This window comes from Gekko japonicus, unplaced genomic scaffold, assembly GCF_001447785.1.
Source record: "Gekko japonicus isolate JY-2015 unplaced genomic scaffold, Gekko_japonicus_V1.1 scaffold1, whole genome shotgun sequence".
Lineage (NCBI taxonomy): Eukaryota > Metazoa > Chordata > Lepidosauria > Squamata > Gekkonidae > Gekko > Gekko japonicus.
Window position 1 is genome coordinate 2,450,391 of NW_015164181.1, and position 13,280 is coordinate 2,463,670.

At 47.5% G+C, this 13,280-nt stretch overlaps 2 protein-coding genes across 2 annotated transcripts in view; one reads left to right on the forward strand and one right to left on the reverse strand.

Annotated features, from left to right (window-relative positions):
* Nucleotides 1-5,689, forward strand: part of LRWD1 (leucine-rich repeats and WD repeat domain containing 1) — a 47,198-nt gene extending 41,509 nt beyond the window's left edge. The window contains exons 12-17 of the mRNA XM_015408048.1: nucleotides 1,314-1,386; nucleotides 1,480-1,623; nucleotides 2,065-2,162; nucleotides 3,556-3,717; nucleotides 3,821-3,945; nucleotides 5,295-5,689. Coding sequence (XP_015263534.1) covers nucleotides 1,314-1,386; nucleotides 1,480-1,623; nucleotides 2,065-2,162; nucleotides 3,556-3,717; nucleotides 3,821-3,945; nucleotides 5,295-5,435 — 743 coding nt within the window. The 3' untranslated portion in view covers nucleotides 5,436-5,689. The remainder of the gene's footprint in view (nucleotides 1-1,313; nucleotides 1,387-1,479; nucleotides 1,624-2,064; nucleotides 2,163-3,555; nucleotides 3,718-3,820; nucleotides 3,946-5,294) is intronic.
* Nucleotides 5,690-6,426: 737 nt separating this feature from the next.
* On the reverse strand, nucleotides 6,427-11,129 carry POLR2J (polymerase (RNA) II (DNA directed) polypeptide J, 13.3kDa). Its single transcript, XM_015408026.1, has 4 exons — nucleotides 11,037-11,129; nucleotides 8,155-8,244; nucleotides 7,421-7,595; nucleotides 6,427-6,820 (listed from the first exon to the last, which is right to left on the reverse strand). Exons 1-4 carry the CDS (start codon nucleotides 11,087-11,089, stop codon nucleotides 6,785-6,787), a joined length of 354 nt encoding a protein of 117 aa, XP_015263512.1. The 5' UTR covers nucleotides 11,090-11,129; the 3' UTR covers nucleotides 6,427-6,784.
* Nucleotides 11,130-13,280: the final 2,151 nt, after the last annotated feature.

The following is a 13,280-nucleotide window of genomic DNA, read 5'->3' on the forward strand; positions in this document are numbered from 1 at the left end:
CAGATTCTTATAAGAAACTGGCCCCTCCTTGGGCTAGGTCTCTACCCAGTGGTGGGTCAGGAAAGTGATGTCAACTTTTTTGGGTTACCATGCAAACGGCATCCCAGGATACTCCATAATAGCCCATGATATTTCGGCAGGGAGGAGGGAATCGAAAGCTATCTGTAGCATAACTCTCGACCTGCCTACATGCAGGTGTTGGGGGGTTAATTGGCTGGAATGTGCCTAATGGTCAGCATCCCAGTCTCCTTATCAGCCACAGCTTGGAGCAATTTCTCCAAGGTTACTAAGTGCTCTCAGTGCTATCTGTTTCTGGGGAGAAGATTCACTCGCTTGTCACTCAGGAAGTTTTTACTGCAGGCCCAATACCAGGCCTGAACCAAGGGTTAGGCAAACACTCGCAATTAAGAAAAGCATTTTCTTTACAGTTACATATTGAGAGAGTGCCAGCGCCACCACGGATGACACTAGGTCCACCACCTGAGTGGAGGCCACATCGTCCGCATGGTCATTGAAATCACGCAGGACAATCGGTCTAGGGTGTTCCGATGCCCAGCCCGACACAGCCTCCACCAGGGATGGCAGGCTGCTGGCCGGTTCTTTTTTCATCAAAAAACCAAAGCTAAAGTAAAAGCAAAGACAAGTCTTACCTTACAGTAATTATGTTTTGTTGTCATAATTAATACTTGATGTTTAGTTTTTAATATGTTTTTGCTGTTTTGCTGTTTTATTATCTGCAGTATGTGACTATTTTGTAAAAGGAAATCTTTTTTTGTCTTAAATTTTGTACAATAATGAAAACATTGTCCTCTGTATATAAAAAACCCCCAATAACAAGGTGTGCAATCCTTTTATCTGGGTCACATCTAACTATGGGGCTGGCTACGGGGATGGTGGAGGCCAGATAATAATAATTTTTAATGAAGTCCTAGTTTTACATTTAAAATGCTAGCTTATCAGTAGGCTGACATTAAATTGTTCAGTAATTTGTCAGTATTTGGTCAGTTTTTTTGGAATTTTGGTCAGTAAAATCAGTACTTTTGACCCTCTGGCTAGTTTCCACCCCTGCAAAAGGTGGTATAGCTGAGGCAAAGGACTGTGGTCCTGTCTGTGGCCTGATTTTCAGAACAGGATCCTATCCCAATACCTAGGAGCACATGAAGTTTCTGTGAACTCAGTTGATTGGGCAGGAGCTGGGTGTGAGCATGAATGGACCAGGCAGGGCAGCAGGGGTGCATTACAAGGCTGCCTTTATGTATTACTAGTGCCTCACCTGGCTGTATGTTTTATCACCCCCCCCCCCCCCCCCCCAGCTGCCTCCTATGACAAGAAAATATGCGTGTGGGACATCGGAGTGCCAGACTGCGACTATAATTTCAAAGAAAGGTAATGGTAATAGAAGCCACTTTTCAGGCCTGCGCGGGGGGGGGGGGGGCTACTAATGGGAAGTGGGAACTGAGAAGTGCTTTCGCTTGACAGGCAGCTGATGGTGCTGGAGACGGTTGACACGCCTTTGAGGATTGCCCTCGTTCCGTCTTGCCCAGACCGGTACTTGGTGGCTGGCTGTGAGAAAGGCTGCTTTGCCTGGGACATTAGAGTGGATGAGAAGCAACCGAAAAACAGGCGAGTCGTATTTTCTTTCCGAGAAAGTGGAGGGGGCTCTGTCAGCGGTTTTTCTTCGGTTATATAAATCCCGTAGCACTTTTCATGGGTTAAAAAAACCAAACAGTTTCTTCCAGGCTACCTCACAGGGTTGTTGTGAGGATAAATCGGGCTGGGCAAGTGGCCTAAGGCCATTTTTAGGGCTGATTTTTGCATCAAGATTTCCTGTACTTGGCCAAGCCGCCAGTGTGGTACTTTAGACAATATTATTGCTGCTGTCCTGGTTTTCTTTTCCTGCAAAAGCCTCCCTCATCATTTCATTTTTATTTAAAACCCACGAAACCTGAGATGGATACAAATTTGAATTCAGATTACTTGAGGGATGATTCACAATAGGAGGGTGTGTTTGTTTCCTTCCTCCCCACCCTCCCCCACCGTGACTGTGCTCTTCCAATGTTTCAGACCTCATGAAGTGGAGTTTCAGTTCCCGGATGATGCGGGGAATGAGACTTCTTCCCACCGGGTGGATGGCCTGGCCTTTTTGAATGAAGACATTGTGGGTAGGGAACTTGCATCCAAATTAATTTTTTTAATTTTTGCTCTTGCGGTCATGTTCTTGAAAGCCAAAACCCCCATTCGCTGAAACCAAATCTACATCCAGACATGCAGCAGTTAGGTCGAGAACCAACAACGATTTCCTGTCAGGGAATTAGTTTTGATAGATTAACAGTGGTGTCCTAAACAGGGTTATGCCCGTCTAAGTCAATTGAAGTCAGTGGGCTTAGAAAGATGTACCTCTGTTTGGGATTGTACAGTAAGAGGACAAGTGAGCAGCAATGTTCCCTCTAAACTGTGGAGTCTTGCGAGCAAAAATTCTACTTTGTGAGCTATTGGCGTTAAGGTTGTGAGCGAGCCATTTGGCTACTGTGTAAATTAGTTGCTTTGGAGCCATCCTTCCTGAGCCAAGTCAAAAATGTGTGAGCCGAAGGCTAAAAAACTGTGAGCTAGCTCACACTAGCTCAGCTTAGAGGGAACACTGGTGAGCAGAGAGTTTGGCTTTGGCATGCAGAAGGACCCACCCAGGTGCAATCCCTGGCAGAAGCTGTTGAGGAAGTCTTTCTCTTCCCAGGACCCTGGAGAGCAGCTGCCAGTCAGAGGTGACAAGTCTGGGCTTGAATGACCAATGGTCTGCCTCCAGACAGTTGCCTCTGTGTGTCTGTCCAGGTTGCTTTGCGAATCAGAAAGACATATAGTCTACTAATATATATATATATTTTACTGCAGCAGATGGGACATGCTTGAAAGGAATGCTTCACCAAATCAGTTCTTTACCTGTATGCATTTTGAAAGCTCTGAAGCCCCTCCCACTGACTAATAGAAATTTGGTTTTAAAAATAAACATTTTAAAACAAACTAAATTTTAAGAAGACAACAATTCTGAGCTAGATGGACCAATGACCTATGGTGTAAGGCGGCTACCTATGTCCACATTTCTAAATCAGCTTTACCCTGACCTGTGTTTCTGGCCCTTTTAGTCCTAGACGATACTGAAACCACTCTTCAGTTCAGAAGGCAAAGATTAAAAACTCCACATTAAAAAAAAATGATTGCCTGAGTACTAAATTCTACCTTTTGCATGGAATTACTGAAGATGTGGCCTGTTAGATAGCGCTTCCGATTTGCAGGCTGCTTTACTGTATATGCCCTCACCACTGCCCTGTGAGGTAGGCCCTCATCCCATTTTACAAGTGAGTGAGCGAGACATTAGGCAAGGACATGGCAGAAGCAGGACTCCAATCCAGGGCTTCCGAGGCTTAATTCAGCACTTTTTCCGGCCACTGGATTGCAGTTCCTTTTTTTAAATAAAAAAAAGGTTACCATAACCAACAGACACCCAATTTTCTAAGAAAAGTTGTTCTAGTAGCAAAACCTAGTTCCCTATCTCCTCTGCAGTTACCAAAAGTTCTAAGATGGGGTCCATAAACCTCTGGAGCTGGAGCCGGTCTTTCAAAGAACAAGGGAAGGGGTCTCGGAGGACGGTGCAGGCGGTCATCCTGGCAGAACTGGAATGGTCCTCGACAGACCTGCCGTACCTCACGCTCAGCACGTGCCCAAGTAAGTGGCAGCTTCTCCACTTCGGCGAGCTGCGTAAAGAAATCTTCCGACTGAAACCCGTACACTGCGATTTGGACACTCTGCTTTTGTTGTGCTCCTGCAGCAGAAGAGTACGTATTCTGTGGCGACGAGAAAGGAAGTGTGTGGCTGTATGACCTCAGCAACCACTTGTCGGCTCTGAACGCTACCAAGGAAGACCGCGTGACGAAGAGAATAGGGCCCTCACAGGTAGGGAGGCAGCTCACCTGGTGGGGGTTTGTGGCTTGGGCCCTGTCCACAGTTGACTCGAGAGTTACAAGAACTGTCTGGATTCGAGTCCAGTTGCACCTTAGAGAACGACAAGATTCCTGGTATAAGATTTTGAGAGTCAAAGTTCCCTTTGTCAGATATCTGATTAAGGGAGCTGTCACTCTTGAAAGCTCATTTCTCTTCTCCCCCCCCCCCCCCCAAAAAAAAATCTTTTTGTCTTTTAAGGTACTACTGGAGTTGAATCGGACTCTTCTCCTGCAGACCAACATGGCTACCCTCCTAAAAGAGTGTCTCTGTAGACTGAATTTGTATGCAACACAAAAAAAACGTTTTGGGCTGTTGGAGATGTCAAATTGCAGACTGGTTTCCTTGGAACAGTTGCATAAGCAAATTCCTTCCACGAAATGATCAGATCAATGCATGAAGGATCTCTTTTAATTTTCTGAAGTTTCTGGCCTAGTTAATATCCTTACCTTATTTTGCACAGTTGTGGCTACACCACCATCTGGTGGTCAGAGCGCCCGTGCCAGATGAGTAATGCTGAAAGCCTCCCATTCACTATTGAATTATTGGTGCAGCATGGAAGGGGGGGGGGGTGAGTTTTAGAGCTGCAGTTACTCACAGGTCTCCTCTGCATCTGGCACGGTTTCTATAATAAGAAGGGGGCAGGAGTTATGTCTTTATTTTGGGGCTGTAACTATGTCCAGGCTGTTAGGTGGCATCTTTCCTCTGGGCCAAGCTGAAGAAAGATGACTCCCTCACATCTAAGCCTTCCAGATGGTCACATAGAAACCTGCATGCATAAGCTTCCCCCAGCTCAGTTTGCCCAAGTCTTTCTTAAGAAAACAGAACTGCTTGTTTGAACAAGATGCTTAAGTGCCCCTGCACCATGTGCACCCCTTCTGACAGATTAGGCTTTCTATCACAGTGAGGCTGGAGTGATTATGCCCTCCACACATAGTTTAGGGTTTATTTACATCTAATGAAAGAGAGATTTATTTCCTCTGTTTAAAACACACCGGCGTATGTAAATGGAGCATGTATTACTCTAAAATGCCTCTGTCCAGTTCATCAAAGTACAGGTTCCTGTTCATGTGAACACACACAATATTAGCAGCTCTGCACTCTTACTTTCTGCCTGACCGTCTGCATACTATCTTTGCTTCCTTGCCTCCTTGTGATCATGGACAGTACATGTATCAACACACACCCTTTGGTGGCTGCAAAAACCCCCAATGTAATACATATCAAAAAGTGTCAGCAAGCCAATGCAGCTGCATTCCTTGGTCTGCAAGTGTCTCCTGCTCTCCCGCTTTGACTCCATGCAGGTTCTCAAGTGGCCGGAACTGAAAGCAAACGGAGAGCCATTGACAGATGTCTTGGTGAACAACGTGGTCGCGGACCCCTCCTTCACTTACCTGGTGGCTCTAACTGATGTAAACATTGCTGCGATATGGAAGAAAGCCTAGCTGGCCTGGCTTGCTGCCCACCCCCCAAAAGGAGAGGAGACTCATTTTTCGTCCTGTTTCAGTAGTGCAGTATTTGTGACCATTCACAGAGAATAAGCAGAAGGGGAAATCTTAAATTCATGTTATCAATGCAAGAAAAAAAACAACAAAAGGGGTTGGTTAGAACCATGTCTTGTTATTGCCAATCCCTGCATCTTTTAACTGTGAGTTTGCTTCATTGGTGTATTAAGTGTATTTGTTTTATAGAAAGACAGTATTTAATAAAACTTGATACCAGATTATCTCAGTATTTTTTTTTAAGTAAAGTCAGGAGGAACGAATGGCTAGGAAACAGAATGATGTACTTTTAGGTATGTATCCTGCCCCATCCTGGTATTGGACAGGAGGTCGCAGTGGATTAAAAATACCAACAAAAGTTTTAGAAAACCTTAATATGCCGTGCTCCAATCCCCCAAATCTATTGTCCCAGTTAATCACCCAAATATTTTATTTATTTTATTTATTTATGCATTCGATTTCTAGACCGCTCCAACCTCGAAGAGTCTCTGAGCGGTTTACAATTCAATTTTAATCCTAATCTAGGGCCACATTTTATCAAGGGGGATGGCTGCCTATCCGCACCCAGGCAGCAGGGCTTGATGGTTTTTTCAGCGTGGTCGGCTCTTGGCAGGCGCTCCACCTCCGGTTTCCTGGGGCAGGTCTTCCTGCGGCTTCTGGCAGGTCCATTGCTCGGTGCGCGGCTCGCCAGCTACTGCTCGGCCAACGTCTGTTTTGGCTCCTCTGTGCCGTGCCGACACGCCGCCGCACCTCAAGTCTCCGCCTCCCATCGGGGCCATCGTGTTCAGGAACACCCTTCAGCCACTCCGCCATCGCTCCGCTGCCATCGCCGATACTGCTGCTGCTGCCACACACCCCACGAGGAGGAGGGTGCCCCCTGCTACCTAAGGGCTGGTACCCATTCATCTACTTGCGTCTTGCTTTCGAACCGCTGGGTGGGCGGGTCCTTGTCTTTTGTCAGCTCTCAGAACAGACAAATATCGTCTTTTGTCAGCTCTCAGAACAGACCATTCCACACCTTGCATCCACAGTAGCACAAACCCTTTCCTGTTCTATAGGAGTCTTGTTGTAATGAAGAACAAATGAATATACTTCAGCTAAGAAAATAATGATCAGAGATCATCATCTCACATATTAGAAACAAACTTTTATTAGCCAACAAACACTGTATCTATCACAATGAAACCTATGCAGAAGTCAGGAAATAACACTTCTTGGAAGTTACAAAGCAGCAAATAAGAATTACAAACATGAAAAACTAGTTATTTACAAAGGTGCTAAATGACATTTAACTACTCAATTCCCTCTTGTTTGTCTTTTATGGCAACCTGAGAAAGAAAGAGAGAGAGAGAACTTTTAGTGCAATCTAATCTATCTACTTTCTGGTTGAAAAAGCAATAATGCCGGGGAAAATATTAAAAGGAAACGGTTTAGAATTTTAAATAAGGCTGCTGCCCATGTGGACAGCAAAGTCTAGATCTTCCTGGTCATACCAAGGCTCAAAGGGGTTCCCCCCCCCCTCCAGTGGCAACTGTAATTATGTTCTAACAGTCCATCTAGCAGGTTCTCCAAATTCCCAGCATTCATATTTTTTTAAAACTGTCCAGCTCCTCTCCTTGTGGAGATATGGCCTTTCCCTTTATCTGCTCAACAAAAAAATACTGGGAATTCAAAGAACCTGAAAGACTGCTATAATGCTGTAAAATACGTCAATCACCAATTTAAAAACAACAACTCTGAACAAGCCCCCTGATGGCAGGGAGGAATTGGCCATCTTGGGGGCCTGGGAAAGACCTGCCATGTGGAAACTCTGTTGCCACTGTGCTCCAGCAACAGCCACAGGGGGAAACCACACAAGCCCGTCTCTGTGGGGAAATTGCCCACGTCGTGAGAGCAGTGTCGAGGTTCAGTGGGGGATGCCAGCTTACCCGGAACCTTTCCTCCAGCAGGGAGAGCTCGCTGATGAGATCTGTGATAGCATTGGTGAAGGCTTCCTGGGGACTGTAGTCGGGAGTGGTTTGGACCCGGATGATGATCTTATGTTCAAGGGGGTGAGGGACTTTGTATCCTGCAAACAGCACCTGAGGATCTTTCAACAGTTGCCTGAAAAACAAAAAAGGAGAGAGCGGCAAAATGATCCTGTTAGGAAACCAGCCACAATAATGCAGCATTTTGATAGTGGGGCCAGCCCAATCCGTCAGGAAACTCAACTGCAAAACAAGGAAAGCAATGTCCTCCCTTTGTTTTCCCCAGCATTCTGTACGTTCCTAGTATACTGCCTGGGAACGTGGAAATTCTACTTGGTTATGAGAGCTAGAGGCCAATGTATTATTTACTGAAAATACTTAACCATCCATCACTCTAAGCTCCCTGCTTAGCATGAAAATAATAAAAACAGCAGCACAGGCAGCATTAAGAAGCCCAAATGCAACAGCCTAAAAAGCTTTATTAAAATCCTTAATACATAAAACCAGCACAGCATAAAAACCTGTCATCAAATGAAGACAGAAGGGGGCACAAGTTTCTGTCAACCCCAAAAGGGTAGGTGGGGTAGGATGGACCCCAATATTGAACTCGAACTGGGAGAAAAAAAGATGATCCCTTTTACCACCGTTTTATCCAGATGATGCTTCTAAGTAAAATGCCACAAATTGTTACTCACGATTTAATGATATTCCCAAGTGTGTGGTCTTCCTTGTTGATGGTAAACAGACAGGCATTTGGTACTTTGGTATCCTTGTTTATTGTAATCCTGGGGGGGGGAGAGGCATGGGGGTAAAAAAGGCAATGTTTACAGTAGTTAATAGATATACCCAAAGAAGTTACTCCAAGCATTTTGCTATGGGACAGGTGCTTGGAGAACCAGTGAAGTCAAGAAGCACTTAGGGACAGGGCTGTGGCTCAGTGGTAGAGCATTTGCTTGGCATGCAAAGGTCCCAGGTTCAATCCTTGGCATCTCCAGTTAAAAGGATCAGGTACTAGAATCACAGACTTGGAAGGGACCTCCAGGGTCATCTAGTTCAACCCCATGCACAATGCAGGAGATTCACAACTACCTCCCCAACCCCACCACCCCTCTTGCTCCATGCCCAGAAGATAGCAAAAAAACCTCCAGGATCCCTGGCCAAACTGGCCTGGAGAAAATTGCTTCCTGATCCCAAAGTGGCAATCGGCATTTCCCTGGGCGTGTAAGAAAGGGCCACAGGAACTAAGCACTGATACAACCCTCCCTGCTCTCCCTATCATGATCTGCCTGCGTTCACAGAATCAGCACTGCTTTCAGATGACCATCTAGCCTCTGTTTAAAAACTCCCAAAGGAGAGCCCACCACTTCCCAAGGAAGCCTGTTCCACCGAGGAACCACTGTACTAGGTGATGTGAAAGGCCTCTGCTTGAGTCCCTGGAGAGCTACTGCCAATCTGAGTAGACAATACTGACCTTGATGGACTGAGGGTCTGAGTCAGTATAAGGCAGCTTCAGGTGTTCACGCCTCCTCTGCCCACATACAACCAAACTACTGAAATACCAGTAAACAAACTGTTCTAGTCATTACAATGTTAGCAAATGAAGGGCTGCATTCTCCTTTTTTGTACCCCACCTTTGCTACCTTGAACTGGATAACTGTCACGGGCGATGATGACTGCGCTGAGTCCCCACCTGAGTTGGCACTGCAGCCAGAGGCGCCAGCACTGCCAGAGCCAGCCCCTATGACTCCTCAGGAGTTGATAGCATGCTGCTGCCAGCGCCTGTAAGCCTCACACCTGATCCTGCAGCAGCTGATGAGGTACAGGTGCAACCAGGGAGCCCCCCTGACTCACCTCCATGGGTGGTTCGGCTGAGGGAGTGTCTCTGTAGAAACTTAGCTATCTGCCACCGAGACGCACACTAGCAAGGAAGGTGAGCATTGAGTCCTGAATATTAGCAGGAGCACCGCCACCACCAAGGGAAACCCGGCCGGAGGCCTATATAGCTCCCACTCAGGATTGGACACGCTGTGGAAGCAACAAGTCACCTCCGTGTTGACCTTGCATCCACCTTCGGCTCCTGCTCTCAGACCCCCACTCTTGCTCAGCTTCCTGACCTCTGCTTCGGACGATCTCTCTTTCGGACTCAAGATTTGGCTTTAGCTCTGACTCTCCTGGCAACAACCTCGGACCGGACCTGACTCCCGCCTCTCGGCCCAGCCTGTGACAATAACCCAGGTTAGCCAGATCTCGGAAGCTAAGCAGGGTCAGCTCTGGTTACTACTCAGATGGGAAACCACCAAGAAAGTCTAGAGTTGCGACACAGAGGTAGGCAATGGCAAACCACCTCTGTATGTCTCTTGTTTTGAAAACCCTTTGGGATTCCTATAAGTCTGCTGCAACTTGAAAGCACTTACGCACATATCTTTGCCACTCCCCCCCCGCCTTCCCTTATACAGTCTTTTTTTCTTTCTCCCACTTATGTCCCCCCTCCACTATCTCCCTTACCATGCCGGAAACTGCAAGACCACTCACCCATCCTAGCTATGCTTTGACTGGGATACCCTGGAGTTTCAGGCCAAAAAGTATTTCCTTGAAATCCTTTCATTAGATATGCTTGGGGGCTTTATGATGCACACTCTACCACCTTTCCACATGTGCATAACCATCCAAAGTAACTGTCATATAAACACCTCACAAGCAGTGAACTTTGGCATCTGAACACCCTAACTCCTTCAGGTTGTGTAACTGGCCTGGGGACTGCTTTGGGTTTTTTGCGGGGCAGACATTAGTGCCAGCAAGTCAGAGACATTTTTAAAAACAAAGCTGAGACACTCTGTCTATGTATGATCTCTGAAACTTCCTCATACAAAGTCAGGCCATTGTTCCATGTAGCCCAGTACTGTCTACTTTCTGGCAGCAGCTCTCCAGGGTCTCAGCCGGCACAGAAATGGCTTTCCCAATACTTGCTACTTGAGAGTCGATTCTTCATCTGGGGACTGAAGGTGGGACCTTCGGCATGCAAAGTACCTCACTCCATCAGTAAAGCCTTACTGCTAAATAGCACTTCATAGGTTTACTGATTCTTCTCCATACGTATTGCTAAGGCCAATTTGTAGATGGTGAAAAAGCAAACACAAGAAACTGCCTTATACTATAAGACGCTTCATTCATGTGGTCCAGTACTGCCTGTATTGACGGGCACCAAGTACCCGTTTTGCTAGAGAACAGTCTTTTCCAACACCTGCTACTAGATAGTCTTTATCTTCCGTGATGTCCAACCGTAGCAGCCTCACTTTCGGAGCATTTCACCTGCCTTCCAACTCCACGACCGCAGTCGAACTTCGGTGTCCCCCCCCCCCCTTTTATCCTCTACCCCATTAACCACATGGTTTTAATGTACATTAAAGGTAATGGATGCACAACAAAGTTTGCGGGCATCTAGTTTAGCCTCAAATGCCAGGGAGTGAGCCTGAACATGCCTGCGCGCAAGGGTCACAGTGCACCCAATCTCTCGCGCCTCCCTTGTGGTGCCCTCTCCCTCCCGTCCCCACCTACTTCCTTCCCCTTCTCCACTCACTTTTTCTCCCCCTCGAAGAGCAAAAAGGACTCGAAGGCCGGAGGCGCGTTCATAATTCCCCGCACGGCTCTTCTCCTTTCCCAAGAACTTCCCTTTCCGGGTAGGAGTTTGCGCTTCCACTTCCGCCTTCACGAAGCGACGGTAGAGAGCGGTGGAGGCGAGCGCCCCTGGCGGCCAGGAGGAGGAACCAGACACCGTCGCTTTCAGTGTGAAAGGCTGCGCTAGGGCGCCACACAGGTCTCGCACGCTTCCCTCCCGCCTTCAGTCCTGATTTAGATTTAAGTTTGTCCTCGCATCCTATGAGTTTTGAAAACTAAAATTATTGAAGGCAGTACTTGCACGCACACACTAGGAAGCGAGCGCTCACCGGTCAAAGTGAGACCTCCTTATCAGTTCCTCTCTGCATAGAAAAGAGTTGCGGGGCTGTAGAACACAATTTCAGCCCCGGTAGCGGCGAAGAATAGATTCTTTTAAATTATGGTGCTGGAGAAGACTCTTGAGAGTCCCTTGGACTGCAAGGAGATCGAATCAGTCAACCCTAAAAGAAATCAACCCTGACTGTTCCCTGGAAGGCCAGATACTGAAGCTGAAGCTCCAATACTTTGGCCACCCAATGAGAAGGGAGCACTCACTGGAGAAGACCCTGATGCTGGGAAAGACTGAAGGTCAAAGAAGACGGGGACGGCAAAGGATGAGATGGTTAGACAGTGTCATCGATGCAACGAACATGAAATTGAGCCAACTTCAGAGGACGGCGGAAGACGGGGGCCTGGCGTGATCTGGTCCATGGGGTCGCGAAGAGTTGAACTCGGCTGTGCGACTGAACAACAAAAACACCTTGGGGGGACCAACAAAATTTCCCAGAATACAGGCTTTTGTGATAAAAGTGCTACTCTACAGGTGGGGGGGGGGGCCCTGAAAATTTCACAGACTCACAGCTGCTCTCCAGGTTGCAGAGATCAGTTCCCCTGGAGGGGAAATGGCAGCTCCAGAAGGTCTTCTCTGGCATCACATCCCTGCTGAGCTCCCTCCCCTTCCAGACTCTGCCCCCCCCGTTTAACCTCCAAATCTAAAGGAATTTCCCAAATGCAGAGTTGGCAACCCTATCCCAGGGGGCTGATCAGCGGGGGAGACTTACTGGCAACCAGGAAGTCCTCGCCTAACACCCCAGTGACACAGGACACTTGGCATTGCTTCTACCACAGCATTTTTGCCAAAGTATATCAGAGCATCCCACAGAGATCCCTTCAGGTGGGCTCCAGAAGTGACAGTCCCCGTCCCCACCTCTCTGTGGGTTATAGAAACATAGAATCGTAGAACGCTAGAGTTGGAAGGGACCTTGCAGGTCATCTAGTCCAACCCCCTGCACTCTGCAGGGGCATAGCCGGAAGATAGCCCTACGACATACCTGAAAGATGGTTGTACAGCCTCCGCTTGAAAACATCCAGCAAAGGAGCATCCACCACCTCCCGAGGCAGTCTATGCCACTCCTCAACCACTCTTACAGTTAGGAAGTTTCTCCTAGGAAGTTTCTCCTGATATTTAGCCGGTATCGACTCCCTTGTAATTTCCACCCGTTAGATCTAGTCTTGCAATCCGGAGCAAGAGAGAGAAGATCCGCTCCATCTTCTACATGACAGCCCTTCGAATACTTGAAGACTACAATCATGTCCCCTCTAAGCCTTCTCTTTCCCAGGCTAAACATTTCCTCATAAGAGTTGGATTCCAACCCTCTCACCATCCTGCTTGCCCTCTTCTGGACACGCTCAAGCTTGCCAACATCCTTCCTAAAATGGGTTGGCAGGAGGTACGTAGCAAACGTAGCCTAACAAAACATAATGGCCTCTACAAGTTTTCTGTAGCAACTTTAAAGTCATTTTAAGATGCGGCAAGGGCCCAATCCTGATTAGACTGGGGGCTCAGAGCTCTTTCCCCCCACCCTGCACCATTCCAAGTTCAGGCATGCAGGGCACTGGTCCCCACCCCCTCCAGCAAGGCCCTCCCAAAGTCCCCTGCCAACGATGAGGAAGGACTTGGCAACCCTAAGAGTGTAGCATTACACCTGGGGAGGCAGCAGTGACCAGTGATTATTCTGTAGAGGCAGACATTTTTGTACTCTCAAAAAAGTTCTAGGGTTGCCAACCTCCAGGTGGGTCCTGGAGATCTCCCAATTTTACAACTGACCTCCAGCTGACAGAGATCAGCTCCCCTGGAGACAATGGCTGCTTTGAAGGGTGGACTCCA

Excerpts from the sequence above, each read along its gene's own strand:
- POLR2J (XM_015408026.1), bottom strand. The coding sequence starts at position 11,089 with ATGAACGCGCCTCCGGCCTTCGAGTCCTTTTTGCTCTTCGAGGGGGAG. Across the intron at positions 8,245-11,036 it reads CTCTTCGAGGGGGAGAAAAA|GATTACAATAAACAAGGATA; the intron begins GTGAGTGGAGAA and ends TCCCCCCCCCAG. Across the intron at positions 6,821-7,420 it reads TGCTGGAGGAAAGGTTCCGG|GTTGCCATAAAAGACAAACA; the intron begins GTAAGCTGGCAT and ends TTTCTTTCTCAG.